Here is a 26,302-nt window from a genome sequence, read left to right as displayed (position 1 = left end):
CGAGGTACCAGGTGCCTCCTGACAGAAGTGCATAAGATCACTATGGAGTATTATTGCCCATATTATTGTTGTTTATTCACTTAGTCATGTTCTACTCTTTGCAACCCCATGGACTAGAGCCCGCCAGATTCTTCTGTTTTCCATTATCTCCCAATATTTGCTCAAATTCACGTCCATTGAGTTGGTGATGAGATCCAACCATCTCATCCTCTGCCTCCCCCTTCTCCTTTTGCCTTCAATCTTTCCCAGCATCAGGATCTTTTTATTTCCCAGGCAACAATACTGGAGAGGGTTGCCATTTCCTTCTCCAGGGGATCTTAACAACCCAGGGATTGATCTCGAATCTCCTGCATTGGCAGGCAGATTGTTTACCACTAAGCTACTGGGGAAGCCCATTCTTGCCCTCCCCTTCCCTAAATCTGAATCTGATCATGTTTACAGATCCAGCTACCAACATTAGGAGAGCAGAGGATGAGGAGCGTATTAAAGGATCCCATAGGTTGGAATTAGCAAAATATACAACTGTAGACACTTAAAGGACAATTTTTTTTTCCCCCAACAAATGAAATATGAGGAAAGGAGAGAGAGAAGAGGGAGGGCTTCTGTAAGGAACATATCAACCAACTGAAGGCAAAGATCTTATCTGGATTTTGATTCAAACAAACTGAAAAATAAAAACAGGGACTTCCCTACCAGTCCAGGGGTTAGGATTTTTCCCCGGGTTCAATCCCTGGTCAGGGAACTAAGATCCTGAAAACCATGCAGCACGACCAAAAGGCATGTAAATTAAAAATAGAAAAACATAAGATAATTAGGGAAACATGAACACTGATGGCAGTATTTGAGTTAGTATTTGGAGTATTACAAAAGCCTGTTAAATTTTTGTAGGAACAATAATAGTACTGTGGCTGCCTTTAGTAAAAGAGCCATCTTTTAAAGCTGTGGTTCCCAAACTTGGGCTTGCATAATAATACCTGGAGGGCTTATTAAAACACATACTGTAGGCCTTTCTTTGTAGTCCAGTGGTTAAGACTTTGCCTTCCAATGCAGGAAACACAGGTTGGATACGTGGACAGGGAGCAAAGATACCACTGGCCTTGGGACAAGAAAACCAGAATTAAAAAAAAAAAAGAAGAAGAAGAAGCAACATTGTAACAAATCCAATAAAGACTTTTTAAAAAATGGTCCACATTAAAAAAATCTTTGAAAAAATTTTTAAAAATAAAACACATATTATTAGGTCCCACCCCTAGCTTCCAATTCAGTAAGTCTGGGATGGGGACTTGCATTTCTAACAAGTTCCCAGATGATGATAATGCTGCTGGTCAAGGATCACATTTTAGGAACTTACAGCTCTGAATTAACCAATTTTTTTTCCCATTCAATTATCTATTTTTTAATATTTCCATTTCATTTTAGTCACTCAGTCGTGTCTGATTCTTTGCAACCCCATGAACTGCAGCACACCAGGCTTCCCTATCCACCACCAACTCCCACAGTTTGCTCAAACTCATGTCCATTGAGTCAGTGATACCATCCAACTTTCTTATCCTCTGTTGTCCCCTTCTCCTCCTGTCTTCAATCTTTCCCAGCATTGGGGTCTTTTCCAATGAGTCAGTTCTTCGCATCAGGTGGCCAAATTGGAGTTTTAGCTTCAGCATCAGTACTTTCAAAGAATATTCGACTGATTTCCCTGAGGATTGACTGGTTTTTTGCAGAGTTCCGAAGAATAGCAAGGAGAGATAAGAAAGCCTTCCTCCATGATCAATGCAAAGAAACAGAGGAAAACAAAAGAATGGGAAAGACTAGAGATCTCTTCAAGAAAACTGGAGATACCAAGGGAACATTTCATGCAGGATGGGCACAATAAAGGACAGAAAATTTTTAATACTTTTTATTTATTTGGCTGCACCAGCTCTTCATTGAGGTATGCAGAATCTTTAGTTGTGGCATTTGAATGCTTAGTTTCTGCAGGTGGGATCTAGTTCCCTGACCAAGGACAAAACCTGGGCCCCCTGCATTGGAAGCACAGAGTCTCAGCCACTGGACCACCAGGGAAGTCCCTCTGATCAATTATCTATTAAAGAAAGCGTACAGGTTGTCAGCTGAGTTCTATCCCCTGTTACAGCACTCAGATGGCACTCCATTTAATGGAAGAGGACTAGTGTTCCAAGGCTGATGTATTAGTCTGTATTGACATAGGAAAGCTTGGAAGAAAAACCTTCAGTCTCCCACCTTTCTCTCCAAAGTGTTCAACACCCAACTTCCTCCTTACCCACTTATATATGCCATGAGGATCAAGGAGCCCAGCATGGGACCCTGTAAACTGTTGGGAACTTAGCCTACCTCCCTGAATCATCTCCAATTTCAGAGTGGTTTGATGGACAGAATATGGTTCCTTCAGTCCTGTGGTGCCCCGGAGATGCTCTGACAAATCCCAGAGCTGGTCTGTTCCATGTTGTGGAAGAGGAGACCTGCAGACAGCTTCTGGCTTTTCTGTGAGTTAATCACACGACCCATAATGAGTCATTTAGGGCTTCCCTGGTGGCTCAGCGGTAAAGAACCTGCCGGCAATGCAAGCAACCTGGGATGGATCCCTGGGTCAGAAAGACCCCATGGAGGAGGAAGTGGCAACCCACTCCAGTATTCTTGCCTGGAGAATCCCACGGACAGAGGAGCCTGGTGGCCTACAGTCCCATGGGGTCGAGCAGAGCTGGACAGGACCAAAGGGACTTAGCACCCACGCAATGATAAAATGACTACATTTATCTCACTTCTCTTTTAGTAAACAGGCATCAACCACGAAACTCACATTTCTCTATGAGTCAGTCAAAAACACTGAAGCAATGCCTTTTGTGTTTAGAACACTGTTTGGACCCTCTAGGTTTATCCTTGCCATGAAAAAACAGAAAAAGAGAACAGATTAGGGCCTCACATGAGCTACCAATGCTCAGCTTTTCTCTGTTTGGAGCACTTTGAGATAACAGCAGTGGGATTTCCCTGGAGGTCCAGTGGTTGAAACTCCGAACTTCTAATGTAAGGTTTGACCTCTGGTCTCCATCCCTGGGTCGGGAAGATCCTCTGGAGAAGGAAATGGCAGTCCATTCCAGTATTCTTGCCTGGAAAATCCCATGGACAGAAGAGCTGGCGGGCTACAGTCCATGGAGTTGCAAAGAGTTGGACATGACTGAGCGCCTGAGCATGCACAGAGGGAATTAAGGTTCCACATGCCTTGCAGCACAGCCAAGAAAAAACAGAAACAAAGATAAGAGCGATGGAAATTTGGAAGGGAGAAAAAGAAGCATGAAAGACTTTTCCTACATCAGGTGAGTGTTCTGATGGCACAAAAGGTGTGCTTTCTGCCGGAAGCTCTTGTCGCATTCACTGCAGTGAAAGGGTTTCTCTCCTGTGTGCGTTCTCTGGTGTGTGAGGAAATGGGAACGCTGATTGAAGGTTTTGCCACACTCAGGGCAGCGATAGGGTCTGTCTCCCAAGTGGATCCGCTGGTGGGTGATGAAGTGGGAGCTCTGGTTGAAGCTCCTGCCGCACTCGCCACATTTATAGGGTCTTTCTCCGGTGTGGATCCGCTGGTGCTTGACCAGGGCAGAGCTGTCGGCAAAGCCCTTCCCACAGCCGTCGCACTTAAAAGGCCTCTCGCCCGTGTGTGTCCTCTGGTGCGTGACCAGGTGCGAGCTCTGACTGAAACTCTTGTGGCAGTAAGGACAGCTGAAGGGCCTTTCTCCCGAGTGAGTGCTCATGTGGGCCACAAAATGAGAGCTATCTCGGAAGCCCTTCCCGCACTCGGGGCACTTGAAGGGCCGCTCTCCCGTGTGGGTTCGCTGGTGCTTAATCAGATCTGAGCTCTGGCCAAAACGCTCCCCGCAGTCGCGACACCCGTAGGGCTTCACTCCCGTGTGGGTCCTCTGGTGCGTGATGAGATTGGAGCTGCGACTGAAGCTCTTGTGGCACTGGAGGCACATGTAGGGTTTCTCCCCCGTGTGGGTTCTTTGGTGCACTGTGAGGTGCGGTTTCCGTGCAAAAGTCTTCCCACACTCGGGGCACTGGTGGGGTCTCTCGCCGGTGTGGGTTCTCTGATGTTTGATGAGGGTCGAGCTGTCGCTGAATTTTTTCTCACACCTGTGGCACTGGTAGGGTTTCTCTCCTGTGTGTGTTCTGCGGTGGGTGACGAGGTCTGAACTCTGTTTGAAGCCTTTCCCGCACGCCATGCACTTATAGGGCCTCTCGCCAGTATGGGTTCTTTGGTGCCTTATGAGATAGGAGCTCTGGTTAAAGCTTTTCCCACATTCCGCACACACCAGCTTCTTTCCTACATATCCTTCCAGGAGCTCGTTTAATTCCTTCTCCCGTGAAAAGGGTCCCTGCTGGTCCTCTCCCAGGAGGGTTCCACGCTGCCCTGCTACCTCAAGACCCTTCTCCCAGTTCCCTCCCCAACTAGGAGGAGGAGAAATATCTTTATTGGCCCCTTCTGAGGATGTTCCACATGGTTCTGCCGTTTCGGAAACGTCCTGATCAAGTTGTACCACCTGATGCTTAAATTCTGAAAAGTTAACAGAAGTAACACAGGATGAAGTTATTACTTATCAGGAAAGATCATCAGAAAGCAGCAAGAAAGAGTAAAATTAGTATTTTTGCTACAGACCACATTTAATCTGACCACTCTCATTCTGATTCCTGAAGAGTATATCCCTGGTGCCTCAGTGGTAAAGAATCCACCTGTCAATTCAGGAGATTCAGGATCAATCCCTGGGTCAGGAAGATCCCCTAGAGGAGGATATGGCAACCCACTCCAGTTTTCTTGCCTAGAGAATTCCATGGACAGAGGAGCCTGGCAGGCTACAGTCCATGGGGTCCCAAAGAGTCAGACACGACTTAGCGACTAAACATCGATCAGGAAAGATCAGCAGAAAGCAGCAAGAAGATTAAAATGAGTGTTTTTGCAACAGACCACATTTAGTATGACTACTCTCATTTTGATTCCTGAAGAGTTTACTAAAGATCACTGAGCTTCCCATTCATGACAGAAGGAATTCCCAAGCCCTTTTTATTTTAAGATGGTCCAGTGAACCTTGAGGTGACCTTGATATCAAGAGTAAAGCACATATTGTCAGAACTGGACAACTTTTTTCAATGACGTTAGAGTCTAGACAAAAGTGAAATGTTTAATTTAAATGAAGACTTTATTTGGTCAATGACTGATGGTCCAGGAAGTCAAAGTTAAACTTCTAATAGCAAGAACAAAGTCTAGGGCAGGGTTTCCCTGCTGGCTCAGTGGTGAAGAATCCGCCTGTCAATGCAGGGGATGCAGGTTCAATCCCTGGTCAGGGAAGAGCCCACATTTTGCAGGACAAGGAAGCCTGTGAACCACAACTACTGAGCTCAGGAGCTCTAAAGCCTGTACATTGTAACAAGAGAAGCCACTGCAATGAGAAGCCCATGCACCGCAAGTTGAGAGTAACCCCTGCTCGCCACAACTAGAGAAAGCCCGCATAAAGCAATGAAGACCCAGCACAGCCAAAAATAAATTTAAATTTTTAAAAAGTCTAGGGCAGCATTCCAAATTCCTTAACTAAACAAGGGCTGAAATGTTAGACTTCCACCCACCAGGTAACACACCTCACCTGTGTGACTTTCCCTCAGGATCTTCCTTGCCTCAAAATTTTGCAGTGGTAGGACCCACGCCTCTTCTTTCTGCTCCAGCTGGGAGGTTACACTTGGTTTTGAAATCCTATAAGGAAGGTGAACACAGGATGTTAATTTGAACCATCACATAAGGCTTGAGAAAATGCAAACCCCTCTTCTTCCTCAGGTACAGGAGACCACCCCAGGAAATTCTAATGTATGTTTGGTGGTCCAGTGGTTACAAATCTACCTGCCAATACAGGGGACACAGGTTAGATCCTTGGTCTGTTTGGGGAACATTCCACATGCTGAGGGACAACTAAGCCAGTGCACCAGAACTACCAAGCCTTGGCTCTAGAGCCTGTGCTCTGCAGTGAGAAGCCACTGTGATGAGGAAACTGCACTGAACTAGAGGAAGCCTGTGTGCAGCAACAGAGACCCAGTGCAGCCAAAAATAAATAAAAGTGAAAAGGGCAGCCATGATGTCATGATAAAACAGGGTCATCTCCCCAAGAGGCTGAGGAAGAAAAGCTCTTTGCTTCCCATTAAAAAAAGAAAAATCAGACTTGGGTGAGAGAAACTCTAGAATAAGCACAATAACTCATCCCTCAAGGCACAAGGCTAAACTCATGTGGAGAGATAACTTTATCAAAACAAAGCTGCCATGACCTCACCCTTAGAAAGAATCAAGGAAGTTAACTATAACGTTTGGTTTTTAAATTTTCCCAGAAGGGCAGCAGTCAATATAACCATGAGAAAAAGACAAACACTTATAGAGGGGAAAAAAAAGGGACAAAGGACATGAATGGGCAATTCACAAAAGAAAATAAAGCAGCCTATAAATATGTGAAAAAATTTTAACTCATCATTAGCCAAAGAAATTCAAATTAAAACAATGACACACAGGGAATACAGTATATAGGTAAAGAGATGTAAACTCAAGAGTCTTATTGTCTGAATTTGAATCCTAACTATGTCTCTGACTAGATGTGTGACCTTAGGAAAGTTACTCAAACTCCCTGTGTCTCTGTGTCTCTGTGTCTTCATCTATAAACCCACCTTAGGGCTTCCCTGGTGACTCAGTGGTAAAGAATCTGACTGTCAATGCAGGAGACGTGAGTTTGAATCCCCGGTCTGGGAGGATCCCACATGCTATGGAACTACTATGTCCCTAAAGTCACTAATACAGGGAACACAGGTTCAGTTCCTGGTTTAGGGGAAGATCTCACATGCCGAGGGGCAACTAAGCCCACAATTACTGAGCGTGTACTCTAGGGCCCGGGAGTGCTCTAGAGTCCATGTGCCATAATTACTGCAGCCTGCGTGTCTAGAGCTTGTGCTCTGCAACAAGAGAAGCCACTACAATGAGACGCCCTGGCACTGCAACTAGAAAATAGTCTGTGCAGCAACAAAGACCCAGCACAGCCAAAAATAAATTAATAAATGTAATTAAAAAGACCTACCTTACAGAGTTGTCATGAGGATTAAATGATTAAGCCCTCAACAAATGTTAGCTATCACTATTATTTTACCTACACTCTTAGATTATGATACCGCCCATGATAGATAGAATATGAAGAAATAGATACTTCATATAATGCTAACAGGAATAAATAAACTGATTCAGTCTTTTTGGAAGACACTTGGCAAAAATACCAAATATCTTAGAAATGTATCTATTCTCAAACCCAGAAATTTGTAGAGAGTCTAAAGAAGTGAACAAAAGTAAACAAACAAAAAAAGGACATTGTGCAAAAAATATATATATTAGCTAACTGTTAACTAATTATTTCAATAAACAAGACTTTTAAAAAGACAATTAGTTAAGACAGCATCATCACAATACTGGTGAAAACTTAAAATGACCCAAATAGATCCCAACAAAGAAATAATTTCATTTGAGAAGACAGTCGCAACCCACTCCAGTACTTTTGCTTGGAAAATCCCATGGATGGAGGAGCCTGGTGGGCTGCAGTCCATGATGGAGTCTCGAAGAGTCGGACACGACTGAGCGACTTCACTTTCACTTTTCACTTTCATGCATTGGAGAAGGAAATGGCAACCCACTCCAGTGTTCTTGCCTGGAGAATCCCAGGGATGGCACAGCCCGGTGGGCTGCCGTCTATGGGGTTGCACAGAGTCGGACACGACTGAAGCAACTTAGCAGCAGCAGCAGGAGAGCCATCTGAAATTGCCAGTTTATAGGTTAAAAGTAGTCCAAAAATGGTCACATGTATGGTTCAATTTAATGTAATTACTGTATTCCATACAATAAAATACTAAGTAGTTACTTTAAGTAATGTACAGATATTTATTATTGTCAAAATATATTCACAGTACATTGTGTAAGAAAGTAAGATATACCAATGAATATTCAGTATGATCCCAATTATTTTTCTTTTCTTTTTTTTTTTTTAATTGTATATATGCTTAGGAAAATGGCTAGAAGGATCACAACTCTTCATAGATGACTTTTATTTTCATTTTGCTTATCTTTTCCTTTAGTGAATATATAGTACTTGTGTAATAGATATGAAATAAAGCAGAAAGGAGAGACATCCCAGAAAGAAGGTGATCCAGTGGTTAAGAATCCGTGCTTCCACCACAAGGGACATGAATTCAATTCCTGGTCAGAGATTTAAGATCCTGTGTGCCTCATGGTACAGCCAAAAAAAAGGCAGAGTTGCCATGGTATTTTAGAGAGAGCACTGGAGGGGTCAGTTTGTTTGTTTAAGTGACAGGAAAAAAACTCTGGGGAGAGCACCTTCCCTTTTCCACAAAGACCTGGGTTGGGCTCACTTTTGCCACTTAACTTTAAGTCTCAGGGTCCTCAGCTGGAAAAGGGGAATGAAAATACATATATCAAAGGGCTATGGTAAGATATGAATCAGACAGAAAAATATCAAAGAAATCTGAAAACCACTAAGTGCCATAAAAATAGAAGTCATTCTTTTTCTGCCAGGGAGGTGATTACTCTCACAGAGAGCTAGAGCTCTAAGAGACCAACATCCCCAGAGACCACTCAGATCTGGGCCCTCTCAAAGTGTCTAAGATAAAGGGACTTCCCTGGTGGTCCTGCGGTTAGGACTCCAAGATCCATTGTATGCGGGCATGGGTTCAATTGCTGGTCAGGGAACTAAAATCCCACAAGCCACTTGGCACAACCAAAAAATTTAAAAATTATATTAATAAAGCTAAGATGAAGGAAAATTGCATCCTTACCCTTTGAGAGCCCATTCTTGTATCTGTGCTGTTCGGTATCCCTGAAGAGGACTCTCTAAACAGTGTCCAGATAACCCACTTGTCCCTGAAGTCCCCAGCCACATCACTGAGGGTCATCAGTTACTAAAGCAAGAGATCTCAGTATGCATCAAGAGTTCTCTAGACATTTTCACCATTATCCCAAAACCAAAAGACAGCCACCACCACACCCAAACAAAACCCCCTCAACCAGAATAGCTTTGAGGTAAATGCTGAAAAAAGTCCGTAAAGTAAAAGCTATGGTTTTTCCAATAGTCACGTATGGTTGTGAGAGTTGGACCCTAAAGGGGCTGAGTGCTGAAGAATTGATGATTTCAAATTATGGTGCTGGAGAAGACTCTTTAGAGTCCTTTGGACTGCAAGGAGATCACACCAGTCAATCCTAAAGGAAATCAACCCTGAATATTCACTGGAAGGACTAATGTTGAAGCTAAAGCTCTAATATTTTGACCACCTGATGCAAAGAGCCGACTCATTGGAAAAGAGTCTGATGCTGGGAAAGATTGAAGGCAGGAGGAGAAGAGGCCAGCGGAGCATGAGATGGTTAGATAGCGTCAACAACTCAATGGACATGAATCTGAGCAAATTCAGATACTGGAGGTCAGGGAGGCTTGGCATGCTACAGTCCATGGGGTTGCAAAGAGCTGGGCACGACCTAGAGACTGAACAACAACAATAATGCTGTCAACAACAGATGCTCTTCTTTTCTGTTTTTACATAATCATTCCTTTGGCCAAATTTCTCATCACAAAGTGAGGACTGGGCCTCCAACCACATCTGTAGAACCCTCACTCTTTTGAAGCCATGACTGTTTTGAGGAAGAAATTGTCCACAATGGACAAGAAAAACAGAGGAGAGTGTGTGGGTATAACTCGATTTCTGGAAAAGCACTGGATTCTCTCCAACGACATTTTCCTCAGCTAAGTAGGAGATTTCGGACTTAATTAGACTCAGATTAGTTATGAGAAAGGCTGACTTTTCTTATCTTGTAGATTTAGTGTTAATTTCAAGGGCTAAACTGTGCAGAAGCCCAAAGGGAACTGTCCTAGGTATCATTCTATTTCAAGGTTTAATGCAGTCAGAAGTGGGACTCAAAAGACATGGATTGAAAAAACCAACATGGATAAACTGTAAAATTGGGTGAAATTTAATGGGGATAAGCATAAAACAAAATTTGGGGGGCTGAAAACAATCATTAAGACATTAATAATATCAACATCAGTATCATGAAGAAATTGTTTGGGGGGAGATGGTCAGGTTACTAGATGAATCATTAAGTCATTCAGTAATCAGTATGCTGTAAGGCAGTAGGAGTCACAAAAAATATATAAGATAATGTTGGGTTTTTTGTTCATTTTTCCACTTAAAGAGTTTCCAATAGAAACAAATACAAGCTAGCAAGCTGAATCTGCTGCAAAGAATTCTGCGTTTCAGTGGAGAATGGATTAGACTGGGGTAAGGAAGTTTGACTCTTTTTCATCTTACCTGTCAAAGCACCTGGTACTACTAGAATACACAAACACTTTTCCTGGGAACACTAATGCATTTACAGACATTGCTATTGGCCACTTAGAATGTATGTACTGGGAATACATATCATCTCTCTGGTTTAAAACCTTAATAAAAAAATGTCATTAGGATGCAAACACTGTAATGAGTCTGAGCAAAAACATTTTATTTCTACATCCATTACAAACCCACAGCAGGGCCCCCCTGCAAGAGACAGCGGGATGGAGAACTCTTCAGTTCAGTTCAGTTCAGTTCAGTCACTCAGTCGTGTCTGACTCTTTGCGACTCCATGAATTGCAGCACACCAGGCCTCCCTGTCCATCACCAACTCCGGGAGTTCACTCAGACTCACGTCCATCGAGTCAATGATGCCATCCAGCCATCTCATCCTCTGTCGACCCCTTCTCCTCCTGCCCCCAATCTGTCCCAGCATCAGTCTTTTCCATTGAGTCAACTCTTCGCATGAGGACTCTTAGGGTTAGACACTGTTTCCCACCCAGTCTGTTGCCCCCTGAACAGGTGACCTCAAAGGCCCTAGAGGCTGTGGTGCTGTGACTAAGTGCCATTGAGAGAAGCACTGGGTTTATTAATAGGAACATGACCGTATGGCTAGGACCGAGACCCACTTTCTTCCCTCGCGGTGCTGCAGGCCCTAATCTAGGTGCAGCGATCAGAGGGTCGCAAAGCTAAACTGAAATCAGAAGACCATCACCGAAGAGCAAAAAAAAAAGAAAGAAAGAAAAAAAAAAAAAAAAAGATTAAGAGGATGAGCTATCCCGACGCCGGCAGAGAAAAGTGCAGTCACCTCTCCCCACTCCTCAGCAAGACTCGTGGGCTCTGAAAAGCGAGCGCAGGGAACCCGGCAGGGACAACCTCGGGGCGCTGGGCGAGCCCCATCCACGCCCCTCAGCAGCTCCGAGGCTGCAACCGCCGTCTCCTTCCCCGGATCACTCACCGCCCCCTGGCCCAGCCCCGGATCGAACACCGAGCGAGGGTCCTCCACCGCCGAGCCGCAGCCGGCCCACTACGCCGTGGCGGTCCTGCCCAGAACCCGACCGGGATTCGTGACAGGGCTGTGGGGACACAGGTGGGATGCCCGGCAAGGCAGCTAGCAGCCGGAAAATACCGCCCCCGTCCTCTTGCCATTGACCTCTCAGGTTTTAGGTCCAGAAGTCTTCCCCGTCCATAGGCTGAGAGAGCTATCAATCACCGCGGAGCCTTTTGGGAAATGTAGTTCTGAGAGAGAGACCTCAAAGGCTTGGGAGTCCCGGAAAGCCGGGTTCCCAGCGGTGACAAGTATACTAAACCTGGTTCCCGAGCTACCTGGTCGCTAGGACCGCCTCTTCGGAGCTGAGAAGGGGATCCAAGGACTATAATCAGAGAGGGATCTGAAGATGCGAACCTCCGGGCCTCGCCTGACTGGCGCAGAGCAGCCCTGTACCAAACACGGCATCTCCCGCGCTCTGCCACCTAGCCTTCCAGAGAGAGGAGCACCTCGGCGCTACGATCTTAGGATGCAGCCTCCTCTGCCGGGTCCCCGCCCTAACCCGAGGCGGCCAGAGCCTGAATGGTGTGTCCCGACGCCAAGTTCCGGGCCAACTCAGACTGGACGTAACAGACCCCAATCAGGAGCCGTTAAGTGGAAAACAGACTTTCTGCTTTCCTCTATTAGCAGCACAATTCTAAGGCTAATCTCCTTTCCGTTATAGCCAGAGGAAGCCTGCGAGAGCGTCAAGTATTTTAGGAAATGAGGTATTGGGTTCCAAACTGTGGAGACTCCTGGATCTTACCTGAGAACCAGTGTTCACTTGGGGGCCAGTGTAGAGGGGGTGTGGGGGAGACGGGGTCTACTTAAAAAATAACGAAAGCCTTTCCTTACAATGAAAAGGTATGCCTATCTACTCTGTTGTTTCACTGCAATTTTAAAAAAAGAAAGTACATTGGCAGAAAACTGAAAACAGAATTACCATGTGATCCAACAATCCAGTTCTGGGACTATACCTGGATAAAACTGTAATTCAAAAAGCTTCATGCACCCCTATGTTGATAGCAGCACTGTTCGCAATAGCCAAGACATGGAAACAACCTGAGTGTCCACAGACAGATAAGTGGCTAAAGGTGTGTTCTGTATATGCAATGGCATACTACTCGGCCATTAAAAAGAACAAAACAGTGCCATTTGCAGCAACGTGGATGGATCTAGAGATTCTCATGCTAAGTGAAGTAAGTCAGAAAGACAAATACCACGTGATGTCACTTAAATGTGGAACCTAAAATATAACACAAATGAACCTATCCCTGAAGCAGAAATAGATTCACAGACATAGACAGCAGACTGGTGGTTGCTAAGGGGTGGTGGAAAGGGAGAGGGATGGACTTGGGAGTCCAAACAAGGGAGAGTTTGGGGTTGTCAGACGAAAACTACTAACATTACATTTAGAATGAATATACAACAAGGTCCTACTGTGTAGTGCAAGGAACTGTATTCACTATCCTGTGATAAACCATTATGGAAAAGACTATTTAGGTATATTAGATATAACAAATATATATATAGGAATATGTGAAAGTGAAAGTTTTAGTCGCCCAGTCATGTCTAACTCTTTGTGACCCATGGACTATAGCCCGCCAGGCTCCTCTGGAATTCTCCAGACAAGACACTGGAGTGGGTTGCCATTCTATTCTCCAGGGGATCTTCCAAACGTAGGGATTAAGCCCCGGTCTCCTGCATGGCAGGCATATTCTTTACTGTCTTAGCCACCAGGGAAGCCCATTTAGGAATATATATAGGTATAAAAAATGTGTAAAGGTATATAACTGACTCACTGCTGTAAAGCAGAGATTGGCACAACATTGTAAATCAACTATACTTCAGCTTTAAAAATAGTAATGATAAAAAGATAAATAAAGCAATGGATAGGAAAAAAAGGAAAAGTACATTTTGTGATGGACTGTAAAAAGCTGAGAATTACCAGCCCATGAGCTAACCGCAGAAGACACTTTTGATGCTAATTCAACCATTCTCCGGCATGATGCGTCTTCTAACAAATATTCACTGGGAGTGTTCTATGCTCAAGAACACTGTGGTTACCCACAGGAATCACACGTGGTCCTTGCTCTCATGAAACTCATGGCCTGGACGGCAAATAAGCCAAGTAAGACACTAAAATACAAAGTTTATATTCTGTCTTTTCTTCTTTGTTTCATTTAAACAGAGGGATTCAGTTAGTATCTGCAACATAATTGTAGTCATCTGCAAAGTGACCACAATAGCAGTTTAGAGCTTTCTGTTCACTATAAACCAAATGTCTAGGCTTACTTTTCAGCAACAGCAGGGAACATCCAGGATACCTAGAGGTTTCTAGGACTCATGGGGCTGGAGCACAGTTCAGACCCTAGAGAATCAAAGGCACCTCCCGACCTCTCAGGCGTCTTTCTGGTATTCTGCCATTGATGGGGGGAGATTCCTTAGCTCTCCAATCAGTAGGGAGTGTGAAGGGAAGATGAGGGAAGACTCATAGAATCTGGCTGATGCTTATCCCCTGCCTCTTCTTTCTCTCTCTCTCTCTGACTTGTCTCTTTTGCCCCAGTCTTTTTTAAAAAATAATTTATTTACTTGTTATTTTTGGCTGCACTGGATCTTTGTTGCTCCATGCAGGCTTTCTCTAGTTGCAGCGAGCAAGGTCTACTCTCTAACTGCAGTGCGTGGGCTTCTCATTGCAGTGACTTCTCTTACTGAAGAGCAGGGGCTTTAGGGTGCTCAGACTTCAGTAGCTGCAGCTCCCAGGCTCTAGAGCACAGGCTCAACAGTTGTGGCACACAGGCTTAGTTGCTCTAAGATATGTGGGATCCTCCTAGACCAGAGATCAAACCCATGTCTCCTGCATTGACAGGCGGATTCTTTACCACTGAGCCACCAGGCAAGCCCTGTGCTGAAGTCTTTTAGTTGCCATCATCAGATATGTGGGGGAAAAGCGAAGACAGGATTGGGCAAGCAGGGAAACTCGGTGTCCACAGGAGCAGTCAGTAAAGGAAACGAGACCATGTGCTGCAGGATACGAGACCACTTGGAGAGAGGACCGTGGCCTGGTGGGATCTGGGTGCTTGAATGTGGCTGAGAGGAGGGGAGGGAAACTGTGAAAGCATCTTGCGGAGAAAGATTTCGGCAGGTGCTATAACAAATTTTTAAGAGAGGGAGTATATTTGTTATCTATGGCTGCATAACAAACTACCCCCAAACTTTGTAGTTTAAAACAACATTTATTGATATTTACTTATTTGGCAGCGTCAGGTTTTGAGTGTGGCTCAGGCTTAGTTGCCTGGTAATGTGGGATCTTAGTTCCCCAACCAGGGATGGAACCCACATCCCCTGCGTTGGAAGGCAGATTCTTAACCACTGAGCCACTAGGGAAGTCCCCAAAACAGCAAACATTTAGTATCTTACAGTTCCTGTGAGTCGGGAATCTAGAAGACCTTAGCTGAGTGTCACTGGCTGAGGGTCTCTCATGAGGCAGCTGTCTAGATGTTGGTTGGAGCTGCCGTTATCTGAAGTTTTGACTAGGGCTGAACCTGCTTCCAAGATCACTCATCCAGCGGTTTCCTCAGACAGGCCTGTCTTCATCACATGGCAGCTGGTTTCCCCAGAGTGAGTGATCTAAGAGAGGCAGGAAGAGGAGCTAACCTGATCTTGGAAGCGATATACCACCCCTGGTGCAGTGTGGGAGAGGACTACGCAAGCACATAAACACCAGGAGGCAAGAATCATTGAGGATCTTCCCTGGTGGGCCAGTAGTTAAGAGTCCACGCTCCCAATCCAGGGAACTGGGGTTCAATCCCTGGTCACGGAACTAGATCTCGCATGCTGCAGTTAAGACCCAGCACAGCCAAAGGTGGGTGGGGGTAGCGGGGAGGAATCACTGTGGCTGTCACAAGTCTAAAACCGATATTAAGACATTTTCGTCATGACTAATCTCAAAGTCCTGTGACACCCCTTTTGGAAACTTATAGTAGAGATCTATATGTATGGGGAAATTAGGGGTGTGGTGTGGTCACAGTGCTCACATTATGAGTGAGATGTACAATTTTTTTTTAAGTATCTCTGTGATGGCTCAGATGGTAAAGAATCCACCACAATGGAGGAGACCCAGGTTCGATCCCTGGGTCGGGAAGATCCCCTGGAGAAGGGAATGGCAACCCACTCCAGTATTCTTGCCCTGAGAATTCCATAGACAGACGAGCCTGGCAGGCTACAGTCCATGGGATCGCAAAGCGTTGGACTCGACTGAGGGATTAACACTTTCACTCAGTTCAGTTCAGTCCCTCAGTCGTGTCTGACTCTTCAACCCCATGAATCACAGCACACCAGGCCTCCCTGTCCATCATCAACTCCCAGAGTTCACTCAGACTCACATCCATTGAGTCAGTGATGCCATCCAGCCATCTCATCCTCTGTCGTCCCCTTCTCCTCCTGCCCCCAATCCCTCCCAGCATCAGAGTCTTTTCCAATGAGTCAACTCTTCGCATGAGGTGGCCAAAGTATTGGAGTTTCAGCCTCAGCATCAGTCCTTCCAATGAACATCCAGGACTGGTCTCCTTTAGGATGGACTAGTTGGATCTCCTTGCAGTCCAAGGGACTCTCAAGAGCCTTCTCCAACACCACAGTTCGAAAACATCAATTCTTCAGCACTCAGCTTTCTTTACAGTCCAACTCTCACATCCATACATGACCACTGGAAAAACCATAGCCTTGACAGGACAGACCTTTGTGGCAAAGTAATATCTCTGCTTTTGAATATACTATCTAGGTTGGTCATAACTTTCCTTCCAAGGAGTAAGCGTCTTTTAATTTCATGGCTGCAGTCACCACCTGCAGTGATTTTGGAGCCCCCCAAAATAAAGTCTGACACTGTTTCCACTGTTTCCCCATCTATTTCCCATGAAGTGATGGGACCAGATGCCATGATCTTCGTTTTCCAAATGTTGAGCTTTAAGCCAACTTTTTCTCTCTCCTCTTTCATTTTCATCAAGAGGCTTTCTTCCACCTAATTAAACTTAGATTTCTCATTTCTTCAGCTTACCAGCTAATAGTCTCTTCTGGGTTTAAACAAAGCCAGTTTGGGGTAAATCTTAGTCAATTTGAAATTCAAACTCCCTCTGAAACTGTCTCCTCCAAAGTTCTTCCTTCCACTTCTTCTTCCAAAGATGTTATTTCAGTGCAACGGGAAAGGACCCTGGTTCTCCAGCTGACCTTCTCCCCTGGCTCCTGCTCACTCCGATGAGGTGCAGCTCACCTCCACATTGTGGAGGTGGCCTCTGTACTGGTCACACCCCCGCCTGACCCATTCAAGCCTGAAGCTCTGTTTTCTCTGCTGCCTTCTTCAGCTGCTACCCAGGAGTCTTGGTCCCTTGGGATGCTTCCTAGCTTTAGCTACCTCAGTCCCCTCACGGGGAGCTCGTAGGGACTTCTGAAACCCTTCATGCTTCATAGCATCGGAGAAGCCTTGAGTGCTACGTCTAACCCTCTTTCTGCTCAATTCACCTGTGGCTGCCATTTCCACCTATTGTAACTGCCTCGTGGATGCTCTATGAGTCAATTTCCTTTAATAGTTCAAAAAATAAATAGGCTGTACTTTCCATGTTTCAGCTTCCCTTTCAACCTCTCTGGGGTTCTTATTTCCCTCCCCCATCACTCAAAATAAATTCCCTGGCCTACTTTTAGTGGCTGCCTGGAAGTCTGTTTAAAAGGAACTGCACTTGGCCATGGGTAAGAGGAACCTGACCACTGTGGTATAGCCAAATCAGGGGTTATTTTTCTCATGTATCAAGAAGTACAGGGCTGGTGCAGGAAGTCTGGGATGACATCAAGGACCCAGGCATGGATTTCCCTGGCGGCCCAGTGGTTGGGACTCCACACTTCCAATGTAGGGGGCACGAGTTTGATCCCTAGTTGGGGAACTGAGATCCCATGTGCCGCACGGTGAGGCCAAACACTTAAAAAAACAAAGGATCCTGGCATCTTCTGTCTTCCTGCTCTGCCAAATTTAGTGTGTGGCTCTTGTCCTCATGGTCACTTCCAGTCATCATGTTTACATTCCAGAATAGAATAGAATACCATTCTGTCATTAAATGCTGTTATCATTGAATTTTTTTTTTTACGAGTGGTAACACAGTTATTGAAAAATAATCCCATTTGTTTGTAGTATTTGTCATTTGTCTTCCATGGGCAATGGCATCTGATCTTTCTTTCTTTCTTTTTTAAAAATTTATTTATTTGGCTGCACTGGGTCTTAGTTACAGCACGTGGGATCCTTTTAGTCATGACATGTGGGATCTAGTTCCCAGATCAAGGATCAGACCTGTACCCCCTGAATTAGGAGCTCAGAGTCTTAGCCACTGGACCACAAGGGAGTGAAAGTCCCTCAGTTGTGTCCGACTCTTGGCGACCCCATGGAATGTAGCCCTCCAGGCTCCTCTGTCCATGGGATTCTCCAGGCAAGGATACTGGAGTGGGTAGCCTATCACTTCTCCAGGGGATCTCCCCGACCCAGGGATAGAAACGGGGTCTCCTGCATTGCGGGTGGGTTCTTTACCACCTGAATCCCAATCCTTCTTTAGAAAACAGCACCTAGTGGTTCAGATGGGAACTGCCACCTTATTAGGCCACCTCTGTCTCTGGGTTTGGATTAGAGGTGGCACTTGACCAGCCCTGAGGCAATCACAGCACTGGGTCACTTTTCACATGACAATTTGTCAGGGAACATGTGAGTAACCCAAGCTAAGCCTATGAGGGACCTTCCCTGGGACTTTTTAAGTTAAAACCAAAAGGAAAAGACCTTTCCCTCTTTGGAATTGAAAATGAGAAGATGTGAGTTTGCAGGGCAGTGGCGTCTCTCACCAGCCCAACTGCATTCTGAGAGAAGGAGGTGAACGCGGAGAGAGGAAAGCCAAGAGCAGAAGCCCAGAGGCAGTCCTGAGAATATTTGAGTCTCTGGTTACTGAGGCCAGAAATAACCCTGAAGGTTTCTTTCATGAGTCAGTAAATAGTCCTTTCTTGACTAAGCTAGTTTGAATGGTAAAGTTCAGGCCCTCGAATTTTTTTTTTTTTTTGTCTTCTCTGATGGTTTTCATTCTTATTTTAAATTTTTAATTGGAGGATAACTATTTTACAATGTTTGGTTGGTTCTGCTGTATAACAACAGGAATCAGTTATGAGTATATGTGCATCCCCTCCCTCGTGAGCCTCCCTCCCACCTGACCCCGACTCTTTTTTTAATCATTATTTTAAAGAAATTTTGCTTTGGCCACACCACATATGGAACCCTCACTCCCTGCATAGGAAATAAAGAGTCTTAACCACTGGACCCCCAGGGAAGGCCCCTAGGCACTCGAAATTTTAAAGTTCCCCACTAATGCACCATTTCTATTTTTAAAAATATCCAAGCATGTGTAGACACACAAACACACATGTATATACACATAAACATTTGCTCATCTGTGTCTTAAATATTCCTCAATGAATACATTAATTTTTAATGCCATGTTTTACAATGAGCCATTTAAGCAAAAAAGGTTCAGATAACTCACATAAAAGGGAATAAAATTAGAAACCAAATGAGCGAGTTTCATCCAATAATAAAAAATAGTAAAAAAAAAAAAAAAACCAGAAAAAAAAAAACCACAAGTTAAACCCTTTTAAGCCGAATCACTTCCAGGATAATTAACCAATTCAGCTCCCTGGTAGAAATTCAAAAGAAAGAATCTAATGCCTAGGTCTACGTGATAAAAATAATCAGGTAGGGATTATCACCAGCTGGTATATAGTAATGGGGTAGTTTTCTTAAGAACCCCCTCTTTACTGAAGATGGAGTTCAGTGTGTCCTCATTTGAAGGGAAGCCCAAGATTTCTAGAGGGCCTCCCCACACACCCCCTGCCAAGATCTGGGAACCAACTTCATTTCCTGTCTCTGGTAACCCGACAGCCCTTATAAAAAGACTTTTCTGTGCACTGTGAACCTTCTGAGAAGGGCTTTGTGACCCTCAGAGGCTAACTTCTGCAAGACAGAAACTCTCTATTTAAAAATGCATGTTGAAATCACATATTCCATCACCATGGGGAGTTTCTTATTTCCTCTAACAAAGGACTTTTATTTATTTGTATTAGTATGTAAGTAATATGAAAAACTATTTGAAACACTAGAAATGTAGCTCAATAAAAAGAAGAGAGAAATCCTATCACCCATGAAAAAAACCATTGTTGATATCTTACTGCCTATCAGGCGGTGTGTGTGTGTGTGTGTGTGTGTGTGTGTGTATTTATGTGTGTTTGATAGGAAATTTTGGCTGGGCAGAAGTTAGAGTTGGGATATCTCAGGGGAGAGTAGGAGGCTCCTTCCTTTCTTTCCTTACTGCATTTTCTCTTACGTGTGTGGGCATCAGGTGTCTTTTCTTTTTTTATTCAGAGGAGATTTTTGACGCAGAGTTGCCTGGGGAGGAGAAGCAGCGAGGAAGACAATTTAAGGAATAGTGTGGTGTCTGCTTTATTTCTTCTTCCATTACAGTAGGCCAAGAAAAGGAGAGAACTGTGTTCCGCAGAGGCTGACCTTGACCTTGGCCAGTGGCAGTTCTCTTCGGGGCACAGGTGAAGCGATGCAGCCCGGACTTGGAGCCAGGCTGCATGTGTGTGTGCTCAGTCACCCAGTCATGCTCGGCTCTTTGGCACTCCGTGGACTGCAGCTCGCCAGGCTCCTCTGTCCATGGGGGCTTTTCAGGCAAGAGTGCTGCAGTGGGTTGCCATGCCCTCCTTCAGGGGATCTTCCTGATGCAGGGCTCAAGCCCTCTCCTGTGCGTCTCTTGCGTTGGCAGGTGGATTCTTTATCACTGGGCGGACCCTCTCTTAATCCATGCGCGATGGTGATGCTGCCTGGTGGAGCAGCTGTCTGAATCAAGGCTGTTGCAGACAAGCCAGGGTGAGCAGGAGGATGTGGGATGCGCAAAACAAGAGAAATAGTGCCATATCTGAGGATTATGGAAAAAAGGGAAGAATTTCCTGGGTGAGGGTAGGGGAGGACTCTGAGGTCTTGTAGTCTAGGAGACAGGATTTAGAGCAATGCTCTCAAACTTGAACATATATATGAATCATCTGGGGAGACAGCTTTTTAAAATTTTACTTTTAAACACCTTATTATTTTGATTGTTTTTCCTTCAAGGACATTAACGACAGCACTCTATTTATAGGGGAATTTTTACTTTACATTCACTTACATGGATGATACAAAATAAATCCCAAAGATTTTTAAGCTGTACTACTTGGGGAACAAGAAATATCAGATGGCATTTCTTTCTAATACAATGATTTAAGCAGCATTTTATTTTCCTATCCTGTGGGAACAAAAGGAAGCAACAACACATGATTTATTTATTTATTTATTTATTTATTTATTTACATGATTTTTTTAAAAGGTTGCAGGTGATGTGGCTTCACTTTTAAAACTTTGGGGAGATAAAAATTTATGTAATATAACATTCCAAAAATTTCAGTGTACAACCCAGTGGGGTCTAGTATATTCACAATGTTGGGCAACCATCACCACTACCTAATTCGAAAATATTTCCATCATCCCCCCAAAAAACCCTTGCTCATTAGCAGGGACTTCCAATGCCTCCCTTCTTCCATTCCCCATGCAAACTCTAATCTACTTTCTGTCTTATGGATTTGCCTATCCTGGACATCTCATATGAAGGGAATCACACAATATGTGGCCTTTTTTGCCTGGCTTCTTTCACTTAACATTTTCAAGGCTTATCCATGTTGTAACATGTATCAAAATGTCATTTCTTTCTATGGCTGAATAATAACCCATGGTATGGTTGTACCAGGGCTTCCCTGGAGGCTCAGATGGTAAACAATCTGCCTGCAATGCGGGAGACCCAGGTTTGATCCCTGGGTTGGGAAGATCCCCTGGAGAAAGGAATAGCAACCTACTCCAGTATTCTTGCCTGGAGAATTCCATGGGCAGAGGAGCCTGGCAGGCTATAATCCATGGGGTCTCAAAGAGTTGGACAAGACTGAGCGACTAACACACACACATGCATACCACAGATACACCACATTTTGTTTATCCACTCAGCAGTTGATATGGAAGCTTACATTTTATTTTTCATTTTTCAAAAAATATTTATTTATTTGGCTGCATCAAGTCTTATTTGTGGCATGTGGTATCTAGTTCCCTGACCAGGGATCAAACCCAGGCCCCCTGCATTGGAAGTGTGGGGTCTTAGCCACTGGCCCACCAGGGAAGTCCTGGAGCTTGTGTTTTAAATATATATTCGGATTCAGTAGGGCCTGAGGTTCTGCATTTCTGGCAGACCCCCAAGTGTTGTCCCCTATTGCTGGTTCAAGGACTTCACTTTGAGTAGTGAGGATTTAGAAATCAAGACTACACTTTAGAAAATCACAATTTGGGATATTAATATAAACACGCACCTGAAACATACTGGTTAAACATTCTCATACACACTTTAAAAAAAAAGAGTTGAATCATGCTGTTACAATTCTTTCATCAAAGCTGATGAGGTATTTCTTAATCTTTAGCATGGAGTTTTGCCTTCATTAAAGCTATTACTCATCATGAACACATGAAAGAACTTTTGTTTCACATCTTGCATTTGTCCTTAACAAACATTTGCAGTACCGATGCCTACAAGCAATGAATGTTCATATTAACCATGTGTGAATACATGCTAACTGGCTTCAGCTGTGTCCGACTCTTTGTGACCCCATGGACTGTGTAGCCCACCAGACTTCTCCGTCCCTGGGATTCTCTAGGCAAGAATGCTGGAGTGGGTTGCCATGCCCTCCTCCAGGAAATCTTCCCCACCCAGAGATCGAACCCGCATCTCCTGTGGCTCCTGCATTGACAGGCGGGTTCTTTACCAGCTGATCCATTGGGGAAGCCCCATATTAACCATAAGGAAAGTTTATTATCGACAATGAAGATTTGACCTCCCTGATTTATGAGTTCACTAATCCCTTTTCCTTGTTACAGGTATTTCCCATAGGCGATAGGAGTGCCTCTTCTGTGAGAACATTTCTGAGCCCAAGGTACCAAGGGACGTATTGATATATATCAACCTAAAGAAAGTAACATATTTCATCTAACCTGCCACTTACGTACTACTGAGAAAGGGAATAAAACTGCCAGTTACACTCTGATATGTTGTCAACTCTAAAATGTATCCTGATATCAGTGATACTAAAAGGTAATAGGTGTGCATTCCAGAGTGAGTGAAACATGGTGTTTTCATCTGTACCGGACTCAGATCCTGTGCCATTACAAGTCCTGCACTTGCCCTGCTGCTACCTCCCTGCATTAGAAGCACAGAGTATTAACCTCTGGACCACCAGGGAAGTCCCATTCTAGAGCTATTTTGAGTGGGTTTCCATTCCTTGAAAACAGACATTCCCTAATAAGTAAAACAATGATAGCTGAAAAAGCAAGTCAGAGGGAACTCCCTGGTGATCCAGTGACTATTAAGACAGTGCAGGGGTGCAGGTTTGATCCCTGGTTTGGGAACTAAGATCCCACATGCCACACAGCATGGCCCCCAAAAAAGCAAGTTAGAAATAAAATCTTTGCAGTCCAAGGCAGAGAACACTGATATTGTCCAATCTCAGTGACCGTGGATTAATACTCCTTGGCCTTTAGTTCACAGGACTCCTTTCTTCCTTTTCCAGTAGATAATACATTACTATACTTCCATGGCCAAGGTCTCAAACAATATAGAAAAACTGAATACCTACCTACTCCATGCCTTCAACAATGCTATTTTTTTTCTCTACTCCAAGGTAACCATTGTGAATGGTCTAGTGAATGAGACCTTTTTTCTCCTATTTATATGTGTACTTTTCTTATACATAGTACCCACACTGGGGAACACAGTCTTGTAGGCCAAATATAACCTATAATGGGTTTTGTTTGACTCACACAGAATTTTTTTTTAATTTGAAATAGAGGACTTCCCTGGTGGTCCATTGGCTAAGACTCTGCACTTCCAGTGCAGGGGGCCTGGATTTGATACCTGGTCAGGGAACTAGATCCCACAAGCTGCAAATAAAACCCAGTGCAGCCAGATAAATAAATAATATAAATATTTTTAAAAAAGAAAACTGGAAATAGTCATCAACATTTTAAATTGGGATAGTTCATGAAAATCTTAAAAACCTGGAAGATAAGTCATCACTGGCTGCCGACTTCTGCCTGAAAACAATTGACTATTGCTGAGCAGTGGCCTGCCCCCTGCAGGTGGGGTGAGCGCTCCTCTTCCTAGCCCCTGCTCTTCCCAGATGTCCTCCTTTAGTTCACTCCACTGTTTATGTTACCTGCATGGCCCGTATAAGCAGTCACTTTTTTTTTTTAACCTTTATACATATTGTTCTGTAACTCTTTCACTTAAAAACATCCCAGGGGCATCCTGCTATGCAAATACATACTGATATATCTTATCCTTTTTTTTTTTTTATGTATGTATTTATTTCTGGCTGAGCTGGGTCTTCTTGCTGTGCTTGGGCGTTTCTCTAGCTGCACTCTTTGTTGCGGCATGTGGGCTTCTCATTGTGGTAGCTTCTCTTGTTGTGGTTCCCAGGCTCAAGAGTACGGGCTCAGCAGTTATGAAACATAGGATAAGCTGCTCCATGGCACGTGGAATCTTTCTGGACCAGGGATCAAGCCCCTATCCCCTGCATTGGTAGGTGGATTCTTATTCACTGAGCTACCAGGGAAGTCTGATCTTACTGTTTGTACTAGGTACAATCCATTCTCATTCTCATGGATTCCATATTTGAAAATTTACCTACTCTCGAAAATTATTTGTAACTCCAACATCAATGCTTATCACCCTTCTAGGGTCATTGCAGACATGAGACACGACTGAGCAACTTCACTTTCACTTTTCACTTTCATGCATTGGAGAAGGAAATGGCAACCCACTCCAGTGTTCTTGCCTGGAGAATCCCAGGGACGGGGGAGCCTGGGGGCTGCCGTCTATGGGGTCGCACAGAGTCGGACACGACTGAAGCGACTTAGCAGCAGCAGCAGCAGAAGCAGAGCTGCAAAAAATTTGAGTCATTTGACGAGTGTGTTCCAGCTGAGGTTGAACAAGACCATGCTCTGCCTCCAGCTTCAGCTCTCATACTGCAAACGAATATCCTTTGTGTGTTTCATTTAATGCCACTTTTTTTGTTGTTGTATTCTTGTGCTTTTTGTTGTTGATTTCCCTTCACCAGATCCCTAGGCTGGGAAGACTGACATCGGGTTCAGAACCTTCACAACAGTGGGAGGACTTCTTTGGCTTATTCTCGGGTTTTGTGGGTCACCCACCTGGCAGGTATGGGATTGATTTTATCGTGATTGCACCCCTCCTGCCATCTCACTGGGGCTTCTTCTTTGTCTTTGGATGTGGAGTATATTTTTTTGGTGGGTTCCTGCGTCCTCCTGTCAACGGTTGTTCAGTAGCTAGTTGCGATTTTGGTGCTCTTGCAGGAGGAGATGAGTGCTTGTCCTTCTGCTCTGCCATTTTGAGACAGTCTCCTGACTTCGCTTTTTAACGAAGTGTGTTGAAGTGCTGTGTAGTGTTTCTAGGATCCAGAAGGCTGGAATGTGTCTTATGGAGAAAATGTGTGTGTTAGGTAAGCTTCCTTCAGGCATGAATCACAGTGTTCTTGGTTGTGAGTTCCATGCTAATGAATCAACAATACCTTACACCTGAAAACAAGGAAGAGAAACTTAGCTGACCTGTATATGAGGCTGCTCCAAAAAGTGCTAAAGTAACATTTATAGTGTGTGATAAAGTTACAGAAAAGATGGACTAAATTTATAGATTCATGAGATGACGAGCAATAAAATAGCTCAGTTGACAGCACCGTTGTGAGGTTTGAAAGATAAAGAAATTTATAGTCACATTGACTCAGGAAAATATTAAATCTTTTCAGCAAGTGCTGGCTGGGTCAAATATTTCAAAAGGCAGTAAGGGCATGAAAAGTATTAAATTTTCAGGCAAGGCTGGCTCTGCAGATCAGGAGGCTATGGTAGAATTTTTTTTTAAAACCCGCTAAATGTTATACAGGAAAAGGGTTATATGGAAGAGTAAGTTTACAATGCTGATGAAATTAAATTGTTTTACATGGATGTTGGCAAATGAACCCACATAACACAACTGGCCTCCAAAAGTCTTGCCTTTAAATCATTGAAAGACCATGCATTCAATTATTTGTAAGAAATATATATTAAATAAGGTGAGTTTAAATAGAAACACACACAAAACAAGGTTATATGTTGATGCCTACATACATGCTAAGTCCCTTCATTCATGTCTGACTCTTTGTGACCCTGTGGAACATAACCCACCAGGCTTCTTTGTCCATGGGATTCTCCAGGCAAGAATACTGGATGGGTTTCCATGTCCTCCTCCAGGGAATCTTTCTGACCCAGGGAATTGAACCTGCGTCTCTTTACGTCTCCTGCATTGGCAGATAGGTTCTTTACCATTAGCACCACCTAGAAGGCCATATATAATTGATGGATTGATGAAAATGTGGTTAGAGGCCCCAAGGAACCTAACCTATTTCTGGTAAGAGCAATGGTCCTGTATTTGCTAATTCAGTGTTTTCAGTGGCTTTATAGAACATGATGATGTTAAGAAACAAAATTCAAGTGAATAAATTTAAAAATCAAACTGGCTTTATTCAACGATGAATGAATCAAGTGGCATTCCATCTAGAAGCCAGAAAGGAGCTCCAGAGAGCTGCAGAGAGAGCAAGGCTGTTATAGACAAAAGGGGCAGTGACCAGGAAAAAAGTGGATGACTCTGGGGGGTCAGAGGAATCTACTAGGCAGAG

General features: G+C 44.1%; 1 protein-coding gene across 2 annotated transcripts; it reads right to left on the bottom strand.

Moving 5' to 3' along the window:
• Positions 1–1,993: 1,993 nt before the first annotated feature.
• On the bottom strand, positions 1,994–11,516 carry ZNF774 (zinc finger protein 774). Of its 2 annotated transcripts, XM_040257524.1 has the most exons (4): positions 11,366–11,516; positions 8,863–8,985; positions 5,640–5,746; positions 1,994–4,558 (listed from the first exon to the last, which is right to left on the bottom strand). In XM_040257524.1, exons 2-4 carry the CDS (start codon positions 8,964–8,966, stop codon positions 3,318–3,320), a joined length of 1,452 nt encoding a protein of 483 aa, XP_040113458.1. In that variant the 5' UTR covers positions 8,967–8,985; positions 11,366–11,516; the 3' UTR covers positions 1,994–3,317. The 2 variants fall into 2 exon arrangements, with proteins under 2 accessions (XP_040113458.1, XP_040113459.1); XM_040257525.1 differs by lacking the exon at positions 11,366–11,516 and having other exon boundaries at positions 8,863–9,196.
• Positions 11,517–26,302: the final 14,786 nt, after the last annotated feature.

This window comes from Oryx dammah, unplaced genomic scaffold (assembly GCF_014754425.2).
Source record: "Oryx dammah isolate SB20612 unplaced genomic scaffold, SCBI_Odam_1.1 HiC_scaffold_16, whole genome shotgun sequence".
Taxonomy (NCBI): Eukaryota; Metazoa; Chordata; class Mammalia; order Artiodactyla; family Bovidae; genus Oryx; species Oryx dammah.
Note: the sequence above shows the minus strand (reverse complement) of the source record. Positions and strands in the feature narration are given on the sequence as shown.